General features: G+C 41.3%; 1 protein-coding gene across 5 annotated transcripts in view; it reads left to right on the top strand.

Annotated features, from left to right (window-relative positions):
* Positions 1-16,466, top strand: part of FARP1 (FERM, ARH/RhoGEF and pleckstrin domain protein 1) — a 221,971-nt gene that overhangs the window by 145,936 nt on the left and 59,569 nt on the right. For all 5 annotated transcript variants that reach the window (XM_065643079.1, XM_065643070.1, XM_065643061.1 and 2 more), the window contains exons 3-6: positions 4,151-4,255; positions 8,978-9,020; positions 10,141-10,219; positions 12,654-12,751. In XM_065643079.1, coding sequence (XP_065499151.1) covers positions 4,151-4,255; positions 8,978-9,020; positions 10,141-10,219; positions 12,654-12,751 — 325 coding nt within the window. The remainder of the gene's footprint in view (positions 1-4,150; positions 4,256-8,977; positions 9,021-10,140; positions 10,220-12,653; positions 12,752-16,466) is intronic.

Raw genomic sequence — 16,466 nt, 5'->3', positions numbered from 1 at the left:
GCTTCCCAGCTCTTGGGTGTTGCATGTGACCTTCCCCCAGCTGTAGGCCACCGGTATACCCTGCCCTCCTGGTCTGGAGGTATAGGCTTGCCACCAGCCTCCATGTCAATGTCCCACTTGTGTGCCTCAGCCTCTTCCTTTGACATTTTCCCCTCCCTGGTGCGAGCTGCCATTCCGATGATGCTCAAGGAGAGCAGGCGATAGGTCTCCTGGTCCTTTCGCATGTCCTCCACGTTTGGCCATGCTGATGACCTTGCCCCATCCCAGCAGATGAGGCATTTGTGGTGGTCATGTAATGGGAAATGGCCTATACTCTCTCACCGTGGCAGCGAAAAGCCCTGCAGTGCAGCCTTTCCCCACCCTGCAGCCTTAGCATAGCTCTTTTGGGGGGCCTCCGGGCCCCTGTGGATCAGAACCATGCTGTTGTGGAGCAGGGAAACCAGCCAAACTGTGGCTCATGGGACATGGGTGGCACAGGAGCCGACGAAGCTGCCTTGGCCTTACTGTCTGAGGCACGGCAGCAGGGCCACGCTGGATGGTTGGAAAATGCCTTCCAAGTTCTGGGGAAAACTTGTTTTATTCTGTAGGCCTTGTGACCACGTTCCAGTCAGACACAACCGATGGCTTCGCATGATGTCATCGGTAGGGCGCACTCATTGCTGAATGCTTTCTCTGTCAGCTCGTGTTTGCCATGTCCTGAGTGACTGCTGGTTTGCTTCCATACCCAGCAGACTGAGGTTTTAATTTATTGTGTTTAAATTTTTTAGTAGGGATGTCATGGAACTGCACTGAACAGCATCTCTGTGAGACCAGAGAGTTCCTGCTTTTGTGGATGTTGTGCTTCTCCTTCTGGTCCTGCAAGACCGGAGTGCCATCAGGCTATAAACCTCAGCAGATTTTATATGCCTGGTGTTACCCTTGAATAGACTGTCAGATTCGATTTTGAGGTAGACTGATCAAAGCTAAGACAAGTTTAGAATAATAATCTTATTTACAAATTCTTGAGTAAGAAGCATTTTATGTTACTGAGGCACACTCCAGAGAAAATGCCAAGTGACATAAATGCTACAAGACTACCGTTCCACCGTCTAAATGCATATAAGAAAAAAACTTCATGAAAACACTCAGCAGGTCTTAATCAGCTGCTTTTACTCATGGTCTGAGATCAGACAGGCTTGCTCTCCTCAGCTAACCTTGGGTGGTGTGGTGGCACAGGTGGGCTCTCTGTCTTCTTTTTCTGTTGGTCAAAAACCTCCATGCTTGCAGAGGCACCTTTTTTTTACCTGAGAGGAACAATGAAATTTGGTCTTTGTCAGACAGGAGTCCATCAGGTACTTTAGTAAGACATATATGTACGTAGGCACAGGCATGTTTCTATTTTTCTGGTTGTGCACCTAGGTGAAAGCAAATATCCTCTGGCTCTTGCTGCTGTGTTAAACATGTCTTTCTGCTCTCTGGTGGCCCCAGCCAAACTGAGGAGGCCTGAGACTAGTCTGGGAGTGGGAGCATTTGCCTGAAGTTTCTAAATCATTTGTAGGTGTATTTTTGGAGCGGTAAACTTAATATCATTATTACACTCAATTTAATGTCTTTTAAATATTATTCTGTTGCCTTAAATGAAATGCACTTACTGGGAAGCTCTTTCATTAAGAGACGATGTGTGTTTGAATGTGCTTATGTACAGCAATAGATGGAGTGGAAAATGTGGGCAGCTTTCTGTTAGAACTGGGACATGAGGCACGATGGCCTGTGTGGGCTGGGTGGTGGTGACTAGAGTTGCTTTCAGTTTAATGAAGCTGGAGAATGTTAAGTTACTGTATTCAAATATATTTGTACTTGAGAATTATTTTGGATGGCATTACATCAGATCAAAAGTGCTCTGTCTAGAAAAATACATGTCTTTTTGTTTGGTTTTTTTTTCCTTGCCCTCTCTGTAACCTCTTATTTGGCATTTTGGTATGAATTACTTTAGTTGCTGCAAGGTTGGTTATGATGAAAGCTTAAAAAAAGTTAGTATTCCTGTCTGCAATCATTCTTGATCTGTTATCTGACAGTGTTCCTGAGGGTAATGGTTGCTACAGCTAACATTAACAAACAGTTAATAAAATAAGTGAACATTGCTTCCTGGTGGCATAGGTTTGTTAGAGGCACTGGGAATATGTTGGGCAAAAATCTGCTCAGCAAGTTCCTGGGGAGGCGAGCTTGGCTTTTCCCTCCGACTTGCAAAACCAGCCAGCCTTGAAAGGTTCGGTCATCATGTCCTGCACCACCAGGGTCACAGTGCCACTGTGCTGCATAGATCCTCTGTCTTCCCTTGAAAAATGCTATCCCTTTAATTTCTCTAGTGTAAGCCTCGCTACTGGGTATTTACTTTGCACAATTCATATTAGACAATGATAGGTAAATTGCCTTTAGAAAGATGCTTTGTACCTAGGGTTATGGCTAGAAACCAGGTATTGCCCTAGGTGGAAAAAAACCTGGGGATTTGTTTTTTGATATCCCAGTGAAGCAGAGACCCAGCTGCCTAGTGAGGAGAGTCTAAAGTCACTTGGTTTGATCAGCCTGGAGCAGACTGAGGGGAGACCTCATGGCGGCTACAGCTGCCTCACCAGGGGAGAAGGGGGGACAGGCGCTGATCTCTTCTCTTTAGTGACCAATGACAGAACCCAAGGAAATGGCAGGAAGATGTGCCAGGGGAGGTTTAGGTTGGACATCAGGAAAAGGTTCTTCCCCCAGAGGGTGGTGGAGCACTGGAACAGGCTCCCCAGGGAGGTGTCACTGCCCCAAGCCTGACAGTGTTCAAGAAGAGACTGGACAAGCCCTCAGACACATGGTGTGACCTGTGGGGTTGTCCTGTGCAGGGACAGGAGTTGGACTCGATGATCCTTGTGGGTCCCTTCCAACTCAGGACATGCTGTGATTCTATGATCTGGGAGGAGGTGGGGTTGAACAGCTGCCCACTCGCAAGTAGCCTGGTCGTACAGGCACTGCCTGGAGATGCTGGGACCTGGCTCAGGCTCAGGTTTGAGCCAGGTCAGCTGGACTGTGCCTGCCTCTAATGGTTTTCTTTTTTTCACTTGGTTACTCCTGTTTTGTTTTGCTCTAGTAATTATTTACTGGGCAGAAAGAGAAAGGGCCAATCTGTAGGTTAAGTGCAAGGGCACTTGACTGGGCTGTGATGGGTCTCCTGTAACATTGAAGTTTATGCAGTTTAATGGGTTATTATTTGTTCTGAAGTGAGTGGAGATATGTGTTTCAGGGCCTCTTGAGTTAAAATAGGTGCATTTGTCCAAGGAAAAAATATTTCATTTCAGTGATCGGCCTTTTTATACAGAAACAGATTTTTTTGCTGAAGACTTGCTGGTGAGCTGTAATTTACAGTATTTGCTGCAGGTGTGGATTTAACTGATGTGCTGATGAGAAGAATCCTTACAATCAGCAAAGCAGTGGCTCTGGGAGCTAATATTGGGCTGGAACATCTGGTCCTCATAGAGGGAAGGCTTTCCGTGTGTGGAAAGAAATGCTTCATCCTGACTCCTCCAAATTACTTGACAACTCTGTTAGAGTGGCACAGAGGGGCCTTGACCAGCCTCAGTGCCTCTCAGCCAGGAGGCTCAGGAGAAAACCAGATGAAATCCGAACCCAGGACTTGAGCCTGTTGTGTATGAAGAGGTGTCCAGCAAACCCTCAGATCCTTGTGTTCTGTACGACAGATCTGTCGGTGAATGTTCTGGTTTTGGTATGTTGTACACAGAGGTACATAGCACCACTGGACATGTCTTGTAGGGCCATGGGATGAAATATTTATCTTGTGAAATGCTCAGTAGAAATTACCCTTGGCAGACATAAGAAAATTATATCCCAAGACCCCTTCTTCTACCTCTTCTATTTCATGGTATTTTTTGCCTCAAAAATAAAAATGCACTGAAGATGGATTCTGAGCTACCATCCAGGGATGGATGGATATTTTCTGTAGCTTTAAAACCAGTGTAATTATTGTCAGTTGCCCTGTGGGTATGGTTGGACTATCCACTGATTTTGTAAACTGTTTTGACAGTGGTGTTTGCTGGACAATTTCTTAGCATAATAATTTTTTCTACCACTAATTAAAAGCATCTTTGTAACCCTAGGCTTTGTTTTCTTCTTACAGCAAAGAGCTCCAGGGAAAGTTTTGCATGATGCTGTTTGCAACCACCTGAACCTTGTTGAAGGCGACTATTTTGGCCTTGAATTTCCAGATCATAAAAAGATGATGGTATGTAAAAAAACATAAATTTTCATCTGGTTTTCATCTACGTACACATTTGATTCTCTCCTTCTGCTCCTTACTTACAAAGTATATTTAATCCTCAATCTCCAAAAGAAAAAAGGCCTTTTTAAAAAAAAAAAATGTCCTTGCCTGCTGGAGTTGAAGAAATGTTTTTAAAACCTGATTACTCTTGTCAGATTTCATCTGTGTTGAAAGTAACAGCCAATACAGACACAAGTTGGAAAAGCATTTTATCTTTATCAGTTGTAGTAGAGAAGCCAAAGGCTGGACTGTTGCAGAGTCTCAACTCTGATTTTATAGTCCTGCTTAATTAGGAGTGTGGAAATAATCTTTCTCTGCAGACAGAGAAGTTGCAGTGATTGTGACACAGTTCCATGGAAAACATTGTGGGGAAAGAGAATGGATAAATAAAATGTAACAAGGTTAATAAAAAGGAAAGCAAAACAAAAAATACCCAAAGAAATTGTTGAAAGTCGTGTCTGGGAAGCTGTGTGGCACAGACAGGTGTCCTGGTCCTGACACTTTGGACCCTGAGAACAGCTGCCAGCAACATTCAGGCATTGCCCTCATGCCCCTATGGTAGAAACAGTATCATGTAGCAGAGAAAGCCAAAGGCTAATGACTTCTCAGCCTCTAATGACTTTCTTTCTGAAGTTTGTTTTGTTTTGGACTTACTGTATGACCTACTGGCATGTCTGCTAGTTATCTGGATTGTTTGACCAGTACTTCCTGGTGTATACTGGGTTTCTTGCCTGTTCAGTGAATTCTGCACCAGAAGCCTAAAGGAGATGACTTTTAGCAATTAGGAAAAAAATCTATTATCTGTCTATGTAAAATTTCTGTAAGAGGCAATATTTCTTAACAAAAGGCAAAAGAGGATTTATCTGCTGCTACAGTAATCTGTTGTCATGCCTTAATGTAGGCTTACATGTAGGCACTAAAAATGAACACTAGCGGTCATAAAATTTTAGGCTAACTATAATTAAAGAGGAAATTTTGAAAAATGGACATCGATCTTTAAGAGTCATCTGCTTCACTGTTTGCTCCTGGATTTACATAAAACACAGTTTACTAGAAAGTTCATCTTCTGCCAAATGTCCTTGGCTAATGCTTTAGGTAACTTGAGAGCTTAACATAACTCTTCAAAACAGTGCAGCTGTACAGTACTGTTACAACAGAGAGTCCATGTAGCCATGTTAATAATGACATACTGACATTCCTGATGTATGTTTGTATGTAAAGCTGAAACAAATCTTTACATCTTGTGTATATACAGTTGCTTTTAGCCTTCTAGAAAATAGAGAAGGTCATTTGATCAACCTTCTCGGCTTCACAGGTCATTAAGTTTCAAATAGATGACTCTCTGTGTTTTGCTCAGAGAGCTGTAGTAAACTAACAGTTTTCAGTCTTGTGAAAACAAAATGGTTTATTTGCTCGAGGCAGAACAGAACACAGGAGAGACTGAGGTGCTGCCAGTGCCTGAGCTCCTTGCAGTGGCAGGAATTGATGGGCTGGAAATGTGTCCAGATGATCACAGTGGGGGAGCCAAGGCTCTGATGAAGAGGAAGGTGGAAGAAAACCCCCATAAGGCTGTTGCCAGTTTGACCTGAAGGAAAATGCTGCCATGCATCAAGCATGGTAACTCGCCTGGCCCCTGCTCTTGCAAAAGAAAATATTAGCCAACTATTTGTCAGCACCGGTCCTTGTTTCTGCTGGTTGTTCCAATCTTTGCTTCTGAAAAAGGAGGAGATCCCCAAATCTTGCCCACATAATAGTCAGCTTTGCCCCACAAATGGTGAGATTAAGTCAAAGTAACGCCTTTGGCCACCTGAAAACAACTCTCAGAAACTCTGATGTGGGAGATTTTATTATGAATTGCCTTTTCAATGTGGAACAGCACTCTGAGACTAAGGTTTACACTTCAGTTTATATGATGCAGTTGAGGTGAATGTTCCTGTGGGATTTAAAACATCCTGAGTTTCATGATGACCATAATATGCAAATTAAAAAAAAAAATTGCAGTTAATGGTGCGTCTGAGGAATGAAACACACATGCGTATTTTACATTCACATCATCTGAAGAGAATGAGTTTGTTTTCCAATGTAGAGCACAATATAAAAGGAAAAATACATATTTTGAAACTATTTGTTTGGATGTAATCATATGTACATTAACGCATATATTCGTAGTTGTTTGTTTCAACATGCAAGGCTCCAAACATCATATCTGACATTTTGATAGCTATATGTCGAAATGTGTGGCAGCTGTATATGTGCAAGTGTGCTGTGCTTGCAGCAGACAAGGTCTGCACGGGAGATGGATGCGGAGGGTCTGAGGGCTGCACTTCCCACTGGACAAGGAGAAACAAGGCGCTGCTGCCAAGCCTGGGGTTTCACAGAGTTTCGTCACACTTGATGTCTGCCCCAGTTCTCCAGCTGCTGAAATCCGGCCACTGTCATAGAATGCCAGACTTTGTCTAAAAAAAAAAAAATAATAATCTAGCCTTTGTAGTTCCAGAGAAAACTGAAAACATTAATCTTAATTGAACCCTCACATTTTTTTTCATTTCCAGTTTATAAGCCAGTCTCAGATTGGCTGTGTTTAGATGCAGTGTGATCGTTATAGAATCATAAATTCATAGAATCATTTTGGTTAGAAAAGACCTTTAAGATTTAGTCCAGCTGGATAAGTCCACCTCTAAACCATGTCCCGAAGAACCTCATCTACGCATCTTTTAAACCCCTCCAGGGACTGTGACTCCACCACTTCCCTGGGCAGCCTGTTCCAATGCCTGACAACCCTTTCCATGAAGAAGTTTTTTCCTAATATCCAATCTAAACCTCCCCGATGCATAAGTTTTGATTGATTTGTTTTGGTGATAGTGGTGAGGTCTTCGTTTTGCCACACCTTCCTCCCTACACACATTAAATACACACATTTCTAGAATCCAGCAGTCTGGTCAAGGATGTCAAAACTGGCTTGTAGAATGATTGGGAAAGTGGAGAAAGGAATGATGCATTTGTGTGCTCACACTGTATCATAAACTCCTGGAGAGAGAGAAGATTGTTGGGTTTGTGTTGTGGGTTTTTTTTCTTTAGTGTCAGTAAAATTACTCCCATATTCTTGTTAACTGACTGTTCCATATGCAAGATTATTTTTTCCCCACTAAACTTGGCAAAGACCCTGACCTTCGTTGCAGATTATGTACATGCCAACTTTCTGAAACAGAACAGTTTTACTGAAATGCCAAAAAGTGTCAAAACCAGTTTAATGTGTGATAAACACTGTGTTTCTGTTCTTGGATAACCAAGTTTCTTTAGCCCTTCTGACAAAAAAAAATGACTTTCATAGGCTGAAAAACATAAAAAGAATTCCATTGAGAAACATTAGTGAGTGTGAAAGGACAGGAATGTGAAATCTTTGCTAATTGGAAGCACTCATAATGATGAAAATAGCAAACAGCATTGGAACAGTTATAGCAGCAATATGGGCCTGTTCCTGTCTGCCTTCTCAGGTGCTTTTCTAAAATGGATATTTTGAGTATGTTTCAGTCTCTGCATAATCTAAAATTATTAAAGGTCGAAGGTTGTATTCATTTCAACACATATTATTTTTCCAGAGGAACACTCGGTTAATTTGTTTTTTAATGGCTTTAACCTTTGTGATGGTTGTTGGGTGTTCCTCTGCAAATTCCAAATGTCTCCAAGGGAGATTCCATGCAATTTAGTGGGATAACAAAGCACAAATCTTGGGCATAGGTACCAGCTGAGGACTGTGAGCTGTCGCAGCTCTCCAGGCCCTGCAAGTCATCTGGCTCTTACCTTGTGTGTGATTGCCCCTCAGCTTTCCATAACGTTTTGCCCAGGCCCTTCTGACTGAGGCTGCAGAATGGGGGTTTGGGCTCTGGAAACTGTGCTTCCACTCGCTGCTTCTCTTTTGAAAGCCAATGGAAAGACCCACACTCCGTGCTGAAAAATGGGCTGTTATAAACCAGATGAAAGTTACAGTGCCCCCAGTTAAGAAAGCCTGGGCCTGAGCTTCCCAGTCTATAGAAAACAGAAGATGTTACACAGCCATAAAATAAGCTTCCTCCCGCCCGCACTTCACAGTGTGTCTGTCTCGTCCTTGACTTGCAAGCATAGTCGTCCCTGAGCTGGTGGTGGTGACATTCCTTTATCCCCATGGGACCAAGCAAGGGAGCTCCACATTTGTGCCCAGGCATCATGGTGGGACCTGTTGGGTCCCCAGAACCCACCTTCTCATTTATCTGTTTGCCCAGCGTTCCCAGATCAAAGGAAAGCACCAGCCCTTTTCACTTGCCTTGCTCAAAATTAATTTGAGTGAGGACCACGATGACAGTAAAGGATCGTCTTTTTCTGAACTCCTTGTTTCAGTTGTTCCTGGCACAAAATGAATGGTTCCTGACCAAACATACTGTTCTTGTTGGTGTCCGAGACTATTCAGCTCTCTGAATTTGTACTGCTTCAAAAGCTGTGCCACAGTGACCACCCATTAACAGTGCTGTTTCCTGAGCATCTTCCAGAGTTTTGGGGAGAAAATCCACTATATATAATTAGGGACAGCGTGATGACGACACTGGGAAAAAAGAAATAAGTAAATGAAAATCTAAGTAGCAAAATAAAAAATGTTCATTTGCAATCGGTAGTTTGTTCGGGGATAATAACACCACCTTCTTTTGTTTTCAGGTGTGGCTTGATCTTTTGAAGCCTGTTATGAAACAGATTAGAAGTAAGTACGTCCTTGCTGTCATTTATTTCGTCAGTCTGAGAGTACTTGAATAAATGAGGACTCTGTCAACTGGGATCCTTATCTTCCCAACTTTCTTCACTGAATTTTGTTTGCATTATTTTTTGTTTCTGTTCTGTCCTTGAAAGATTTATTGAGCATGCTGTGAAATTATGTCACATTAACATATGAAGAGGCTGACCCAGTAGGAGGCAGAGGTTTAGTCAGTCGCTAGAAGAGGCAGTGGTAGCAATGGAGGAAACAGTTTTGTAGAGGAAAAAAAAACATGCAGTAAAAGAAGGATTAAAGGAAGCACACATCACCAGAAAGTAACAGTAATCAGGGAGGAAAAAAAAAAAAAAAAAAGAGAAAGAACAGGAAGATGTTATTGCTGGGAAGAAGCTAACAAATATGTTACAGCTCTCTGGGACATTGCTGTGGAACTTGGAACTGTGTGAGACCAAGAAGAGGAAACAGGTTGGGGGCATCAGGGAAAGTTTTGGTGGGTGGCGGGAGCCAAAAGGAATTTGTAAATAGCCATCAGCTCTGGGAAGAGTAGAAGTGAACCAGAAAGGTTTTGGTGATTTTGGTCCTCTGTCAAGTATCAGCGAAGTTCTTTTATTGAACTTTGCCATTAAGTTTTCCTAGGTGCCTCTCTGGTCATATTAGTTTGAGTGTATGCCCTGACACCTCTCCCTCTCGTGAGAGAGAGATGCACTGGTTGTACTTTTAAGAGTCAGAACAAATGTGCTGCTGTTAAAATAGAAATGTTAATTTGCTAGGGGACTTGAAAAATAGAGGGTATTTTAGCTCCCTCCTGTTCTGAAGCAAGGAAAATAGACACAAATAATATATTTTATTGGATCAGCTGATGTATTAATAGTTACTAAAACCAGCCTCTGTTTTGGCAGGGTATCCCTCCACCAAGTTACTGTTCTCCTTTATTGTGTGTAAATTTTATTGTGCAATCTCTAAATAACCCAAATACTAACAAAGGACGGGAGGTTAGCCTGTGTGCATGCACTGCAGGTTCCACAAATTGTGCCTTGTACATCATTCTGCGTGATAAAATTTGGCCAACGTGTTACTGATGTTCACTAACTTCCTTTGACATTTCCCCTAGGACCAAAGCACGTTGTCCTAAAATTTGTGGTAAAATTCTTCCCACCTGACCACGCTCAGCTGCAGGAGGAACTGACAAGGTTAGTAGCTGCATGACTATTATTTTTTTTTTTATTAAATCTGGTGGACAGAGGGGAGCACATGGAGTCTGAGATGACTGGGTGGGGATTGATGGCTGCCTCTTAGTATTAACTTAATGTTATTTGCCCCAACCTTGAATGCACCTGAAATACAGGCCCTAAGATTCCGTTGCAGTCTGTGCTGAGAGGGTTCTGCGAAGTGCAGGAGTCCTTTGCCTCCTTGGATTTGAGGCTCTGTGAGGGCTTTGCTTACCCCAGGAGAAGGCAGTTTGGCAGCAGAGTTCTCCAAGCCCCTTTGGCAGTGGTGTTGGAAGGGACCTAAGGCACGTGTTGGTGCCCTGGGGCGCTCCTCTGCTGAGAGACACGTGCAACTCTGCACCCGCATTTGGGAGACAATTGTTTGCAGGAATTGCAAAGTTGTGGCAGCACTGGATCCTATTCCTATAGCCAATGCAAATGCCAAAGGTTTGCATGGGTGGAATTACGGTTTTGGAGATAGAGAAAGGGAAAGGAGAGGGAATAGAATCAAAAGTATGAAGAAGGTAGAGAAGGATCTAGACACGTGCAGAAAGAATACCTTAAAGGTTTGTTTATTTTCAGTGCATTTCAAAAACTTCATGTAAGCTCTTAATTTCACACTGCATTGGTATAAAAAGTCATATTTCTCTGTGAGTACATATGTATATGAGGGACCTATTAAAGTTCTTCCCCATTAGCAGGTCCTTCCTTTTTGGTCAGAAACATTGTTTTGTTGCAGTATTTCTTCACTAAAACTTTTCAACTCTTTTTTGTATCTCCAAGCTTCTTATTTTTTAGTTACATTTTTCTATTCTGATTCAGTATTCTCACTATTGTACTTTTGATCTTCCCACCAGATGAGGTCCTCTTTTACTAAGAGTTCTCATGTCCTTATGACCTGCTTTATAAAGAACAAGTCCACCTTTGTGTCTTGTTTTATTTTGGTAATAGAGTGATGGAATGGAAAAAAAAAAAGAAAAAATAAATTATTGGTATCTTTTCCTGGCCTGGATAGAGAAAAGTAGAAAAGTGGGGTAGGAACAAGGAATATTTACTTGAAAGACTGAGTAAAAACAATAGAGGGATGAATGAACACTCACAACATGATGCTACTAATGAAACATTTATGTTTCCAAATAGATATTCTGCATGTCAGTTGCTTAGTTGGTTTTTGGTGATCTCTTTCTGCACCTGGGGATGTGTTTCTGAATCCTAATGACTTTTTTTGGTTAGACTTTAAAATGTGTATGCTAGGGAACTTGAATATATGTACACAGCAGCGTGTAAGATGTGAAAGCATATCCACAGGGAACAGCTTCATCACTTGGGGAAGCAGAGAATACAACACTTTTATGCTATATTCTTCTACTAGGGTGAATTTTTTATGGGTAGGCAGATGTCTGCAGGTTTCAAAAGCACTTTATTTAGATCTGATATACTATTTAATATACTGTGTATGTTTCCATACTCCCCAAATCAGCTTGCCCATTTAATATACCTACATCTCCTTGTTCAGAAACTCTCTGTTCAAATGAGAGCTTTTCACTGAACCGGTTAAAATCTAGTCTTACTGCAAACTATTTAGATGCTAGTAGGAGTTCTTCAGAGGAGCTGCAGTCTTTGGAGGACTTGTGAGGGTGTCTAACCAGTCTGGGTTTCGTACTGACTGTAGGAGAAATGCTGACAGCTAGGTCATTTTATTTTCTAGGGAAGAATTTGATGCTGAGGGGAACTAAGCAATTTCAGTTCCTGTTGAAGCTAGGAGAAATTTAAATGTTGAAGTAATGTCATGGACCTGTGATGTTTCCGCACTTAAACTGTGTAGAGTTGCCCTGTGTGGCTGAGATGGTTTGGAAGTAAATGTGTTAATAGTGGCTGGTGCACAGGTGGTGCAGGTAATGGGGCCACACAAGTATCAGAGCTAGCTGGAATTGTTCCATTGAGATCTTGCTCCTCATTCCTAGGTGAGTGCCAAGGTGCAAGTTTGGAGTTCTCCTTGTGTTCTACGAGAACTAACTGATAACTCTGTATCACTGGTTTATCTGACATTTCTTCATAGTTACAAGCAACTCCATTATCTAGTGCTGCTTGCTGTGCGGTTGCTGAGCACTTAATAGCTGTCACATTTGCTTCCACTGTCATATCGCTTCCAGATCTCATTGCTCTGGTTCAAGGAGAGGAAGGGAGAGAGAAAAAAGAGAGAGATTTTCGGTTCTGCAAAGTGTAAGACTCTAATGGCTGTAATACAGTATCTGCTATGTTTTGTTTAGCTTCTAAACTTACAAAATTCAGATCACTTCTGTAGGTTTCAAAAAGTGAGAGGAACATGTAGCCAAACATGGAGTTGACATTGAAATACTTTCCCCTCTTTCCCTGGTGCTTTGTGTGACTCTTTTTGTTCACTTCTGTTTTGCAGGTACCTATTTGCATTGCAAGTGAAGCAGGACCTGGCACAGGGAAGGCTAACATGTAATGATACCAGCACTGCCCTCTTAATCTCGCACATAGTGCAGTGTAAGTTCCCTTTTTCCAGGAGGATAAACGGGATGATGGGTTGGACACGCTTTGGTAGGTTACTGGTTAATAGCTGCCGTAGGGACAGGTTTAAGCCATATGAACAATTTATTGTATTTCTATATAATGGCATTCAAATCCAGATAATTTACTCTTTCAAATGAAGAAGAGCTGCTGCACACTGGATTTGCATTTTTAAAGCACTACATTTGATGATCTTCCCAGGATCATTTAAAAAGTAAGATTTGCAGGCAGTGGCAAACAGGTCGAATTCTTCTCTTGAATTCCTGTTTTATTATACATTGTATAATGTCAGTAGAGCTTCCAATTCCTGGAGATCTGTATGCTGTCTAGAGAATGTAGTAAATAAACCTGCTTAGAATGCCAGACTAAATCACAGTCCTAAGAGGAAACTGATAGGGAAAAAAAAAAAACCAACAGATTTTAAGCTTTTTTTTTAAATTGCAAAGTGTCCACAATAAGACTGTTTAGTAAAATAATGCATTAGCCTTGTTCATCACATTCAAGCTTTTTTAGCTTCCAGATCTCTTGAAAGGCAGTGTATGCTTTCTGTTTCAAGACTTTTCAGATACTTGAGAATAACATTAGGAAAAAGCACTTAGTAGCATGTATAATGGTTGTAATAGACCATTGTTTTGAGTGGTCATTGTACAATTCATTATTGCATATTTCCACTGAAATGCTGTCATATGGAGATCGCAGTCAAGAAAGACATTGAGAAGTTCTTTAGTGACGAATAGATAAATCTCATGATCCTTTGTCAAAGTCTGAGTGTCTGGGCAGTTTCTCATCAATTCCTCTTGGCAAGGCAAATATTGCATGGCTTTTTATTTGCCACGGTTATCGTTGCCTGGTGCAACTGAGGAGCCACAAGAAGCTGTACAGGACCCTCTGTGAAATTCCATATTCCTCATATTCCTTATGTCTTTTTAAAAAAGTGAGTAGTTTTGCAGCACAAACCTAAAAAAAAAAAAAATAAAATCCTTGTCTAGCGAGCTTTTTGGCTCTTTTAGTTTTTCCCATTATGGTGTCCAGCACACCAACTGTAGTTCCTTCCTCAGTTAAACTAGTTCTAACTTCCTTTCATCTCAGGAAAAAAAGTCTTGATCGTTTAGGGGAAATTGAGTGTCATTTATTACACTGCATTCTAGGAGGGTGAGTTTTCCTACTGCATGTCTGTGCACCAAAGAAAGATGTTAGGGAGAGGACACTTTAATGCATGTGTCTCTCTTCATTTGAGGTATTGCTTCATGATCATTCTCTCTTGAGTTCTTAGACTTTAGATGAATTATTTTCCTATGATTTCTACTTGGATCCTATTTCATATCTTACTTATCTCTTATTGCTTCAGTTTTCCACTGAACCACCTGCAGCTCTGGTGCCTGAACTGCTCAGAGTGCAACTGCTATAGCTTGTTTTCCTAAAGCAACAGCATAAAAGGATAAAACACAGTGTATCCTTTCACCTTTACAAGCTGTCCCTTTCCCTTCTCCCCACAGTAAAACTCAAATTTAATTCAGTGTTTTTTCAAAATTCCTCCATTATACACCTGGCTGTTTCCCCCGACACACTCATGCAAGCTAGCAAGAAACATTCATTTCAAAGTATACAAAAATGGCAAATCCCCAGCATTGCTCTTATGCTGCTGAGACACATTATAATATTGGGTTAAATAATTTTCCTGAGTTGCTGGAAATGATCATCATGTATTTTAAGTCTTTCTAGTCCTTTGTTCCCTTCACTTGTGAGCTAGAAGTGCAGAGTCATTCTGAATTGGGATTTTGGAATCAAGAAGTACTCTCCTTATGGGGAGAGTAAAGTAAGATACTTCTGTACTGAAAAATGGAGTTTTTCCTTTGTGTCAGAAGGAGAGAGACGAGAGATTCATCGTGCAGAAGTGAGACGGTATTCACAGAATCTGAACTGCAATTTTGGGCCGAGGGACGTTGTGCCTCATGGTGCACCTGCAGTGCTGCTTCCCCTCCCTGTCTCCTCACTGCAAGCTGGACCATTTTTTGCTGTTTAGGATTTTTCCCCTCCTTTTTTGTGTAACAGCGTTTGCTAGAAATCTCTGCTAGAAGTTTGCAGCTGTCTCATAGATTTATCCATCTTGTGTCTCATGAACATTTTTCTGTGAAAATTTTCCTTTTTAAGAGTCTATGGCTGTATCTTACCTACATGGCTGTTTTTGTATTTGTTTTCTCTCTAGCTTACTATTCAGTAGCTAAAAAAATATTACATATTTGGCTGCAACAAAAAGAAAACTAGACAGCTGATAAAAGTAATGATATCAAAGTGAAAAGATTTGAGACTGCAGTGGGTTAGGTATATACCTATGTCTTATCGATGCTGTGCCTACAAGTAGTTTTCATGGGGGATATATCATTCCAGGAGGCCCTTATATGGTGTATACAAGCTTATGTCCATGTTATAGAATGTTATTTATGTTAAATCATAAAATGACAGCAAGCAAGTTTCTGTTAAATTAGTGTGTGTATATTACAGAACGAAACTTAGATTTGAAACGTTCTATTCAAAAATACCTTAAAAGCATTGTAGAAAGTGTTGGAGGTGAGAGGACACTTTAATACGGCAAATGGTGCAGTAAAATAAGTGTGTGAAGTAAGAAGATGGACTGATTAAAGGAAAAGAGCTGAAATACAAAGCATTAGACATATCAGAAGTGCTAATGCAGACAGAACACAGCATGGTGTAATGCACTTGCAAGATGAGAGAAAAGGCAGCATCAGTGGAAATCAATCTTTGGCTAAAACGCATGAGAAGATTCTAAAGAAGAGTTATGTGTGAGGCTGACAATATTCAAAATACAACTCTCATTCTAGAGGAAGTGCTATTAGAAAGGCATTTAAGGTGGAAAAGGAGGGCTAAGGAGAAAAGGGAAAACTCTTGAGTACAAGGTCAAAAAGAACAAATTCAGAAGTAACTTGAAAGCCAGGAGGACAATTTTGGTAATGGATTTCCAGCTGACAAATGCAGCGGGCATTGTAGAAATCATGTAGAGGTGAAATAAGACTCTTCTGTACTCTTGGAGCTGAAGAAAGCCCTACAGAACGTGGTTTAAGTCCGTCCATGTACAAGGATGTAGAGGATATGAACTGAATTTTAAAGAATCAGGGCCTGTGTTATTTGAGGTGTTGCAAACCTACATGAGCTTATAGCTTCATTAAAGAAGAGAAACTTGCCTTTCATTTGAGTTAGGGTTAAATATGGACCCTAAAGATTTGTGATGTGGGGGTGAGTAAAGCTGGAGTGAGGAATCTGTTTCTGAGATGGGGACAGAAGGGACATTTTACAAAGGAGAATTCTCAAAGATTCTGTAGTATTTCTACTGTCTCAAGCCAATGACTCAGAGCAGATGGGATGAGGGAGGGGCTGGAAATCAGACAATTTCTGTTATCAACTCTTATCTGCCTCTGGCCTCCGAAGTATAAAAAGTCATCATGTGGCTGTAGGCAATTTGAGTTGAAAGGTTATTGCTCTGTCATTCGTAGATGCTTTGGTCCTCATCTTCCCTGCCTACACAAGGTTATTGCCCCCGCTCCACATTTGCAGGTACATCTGATCCCAGGCAACCTTTTGTCAGAAATCACCCACAGTGACATAATCTAAAAAATTTCTTTTTTTGTAAACCAGTTTATTTTGGACAGAACTGGATTAAGGATCATTTACACAG

This window comes from Caloenas nicobarica, chromosome 1, assembly GCF_036013445.1.
Source record: "Caloenas nicobarica isolate bCalNic1 chromosome 1, bCalNic1.hap1, whole genome shotgun sequence".
Classification (NCBI taxonomy): Eukaryota; Metazoa; Chordata; class Aves; order Columbiformes; family Columbidae; genus Caloenas; species Caloenas nicobarica.
Note: the sequence above shows the minus strand (reverse complement) of the source record. Positions and strands in the feature narration are given on the sequence as shown.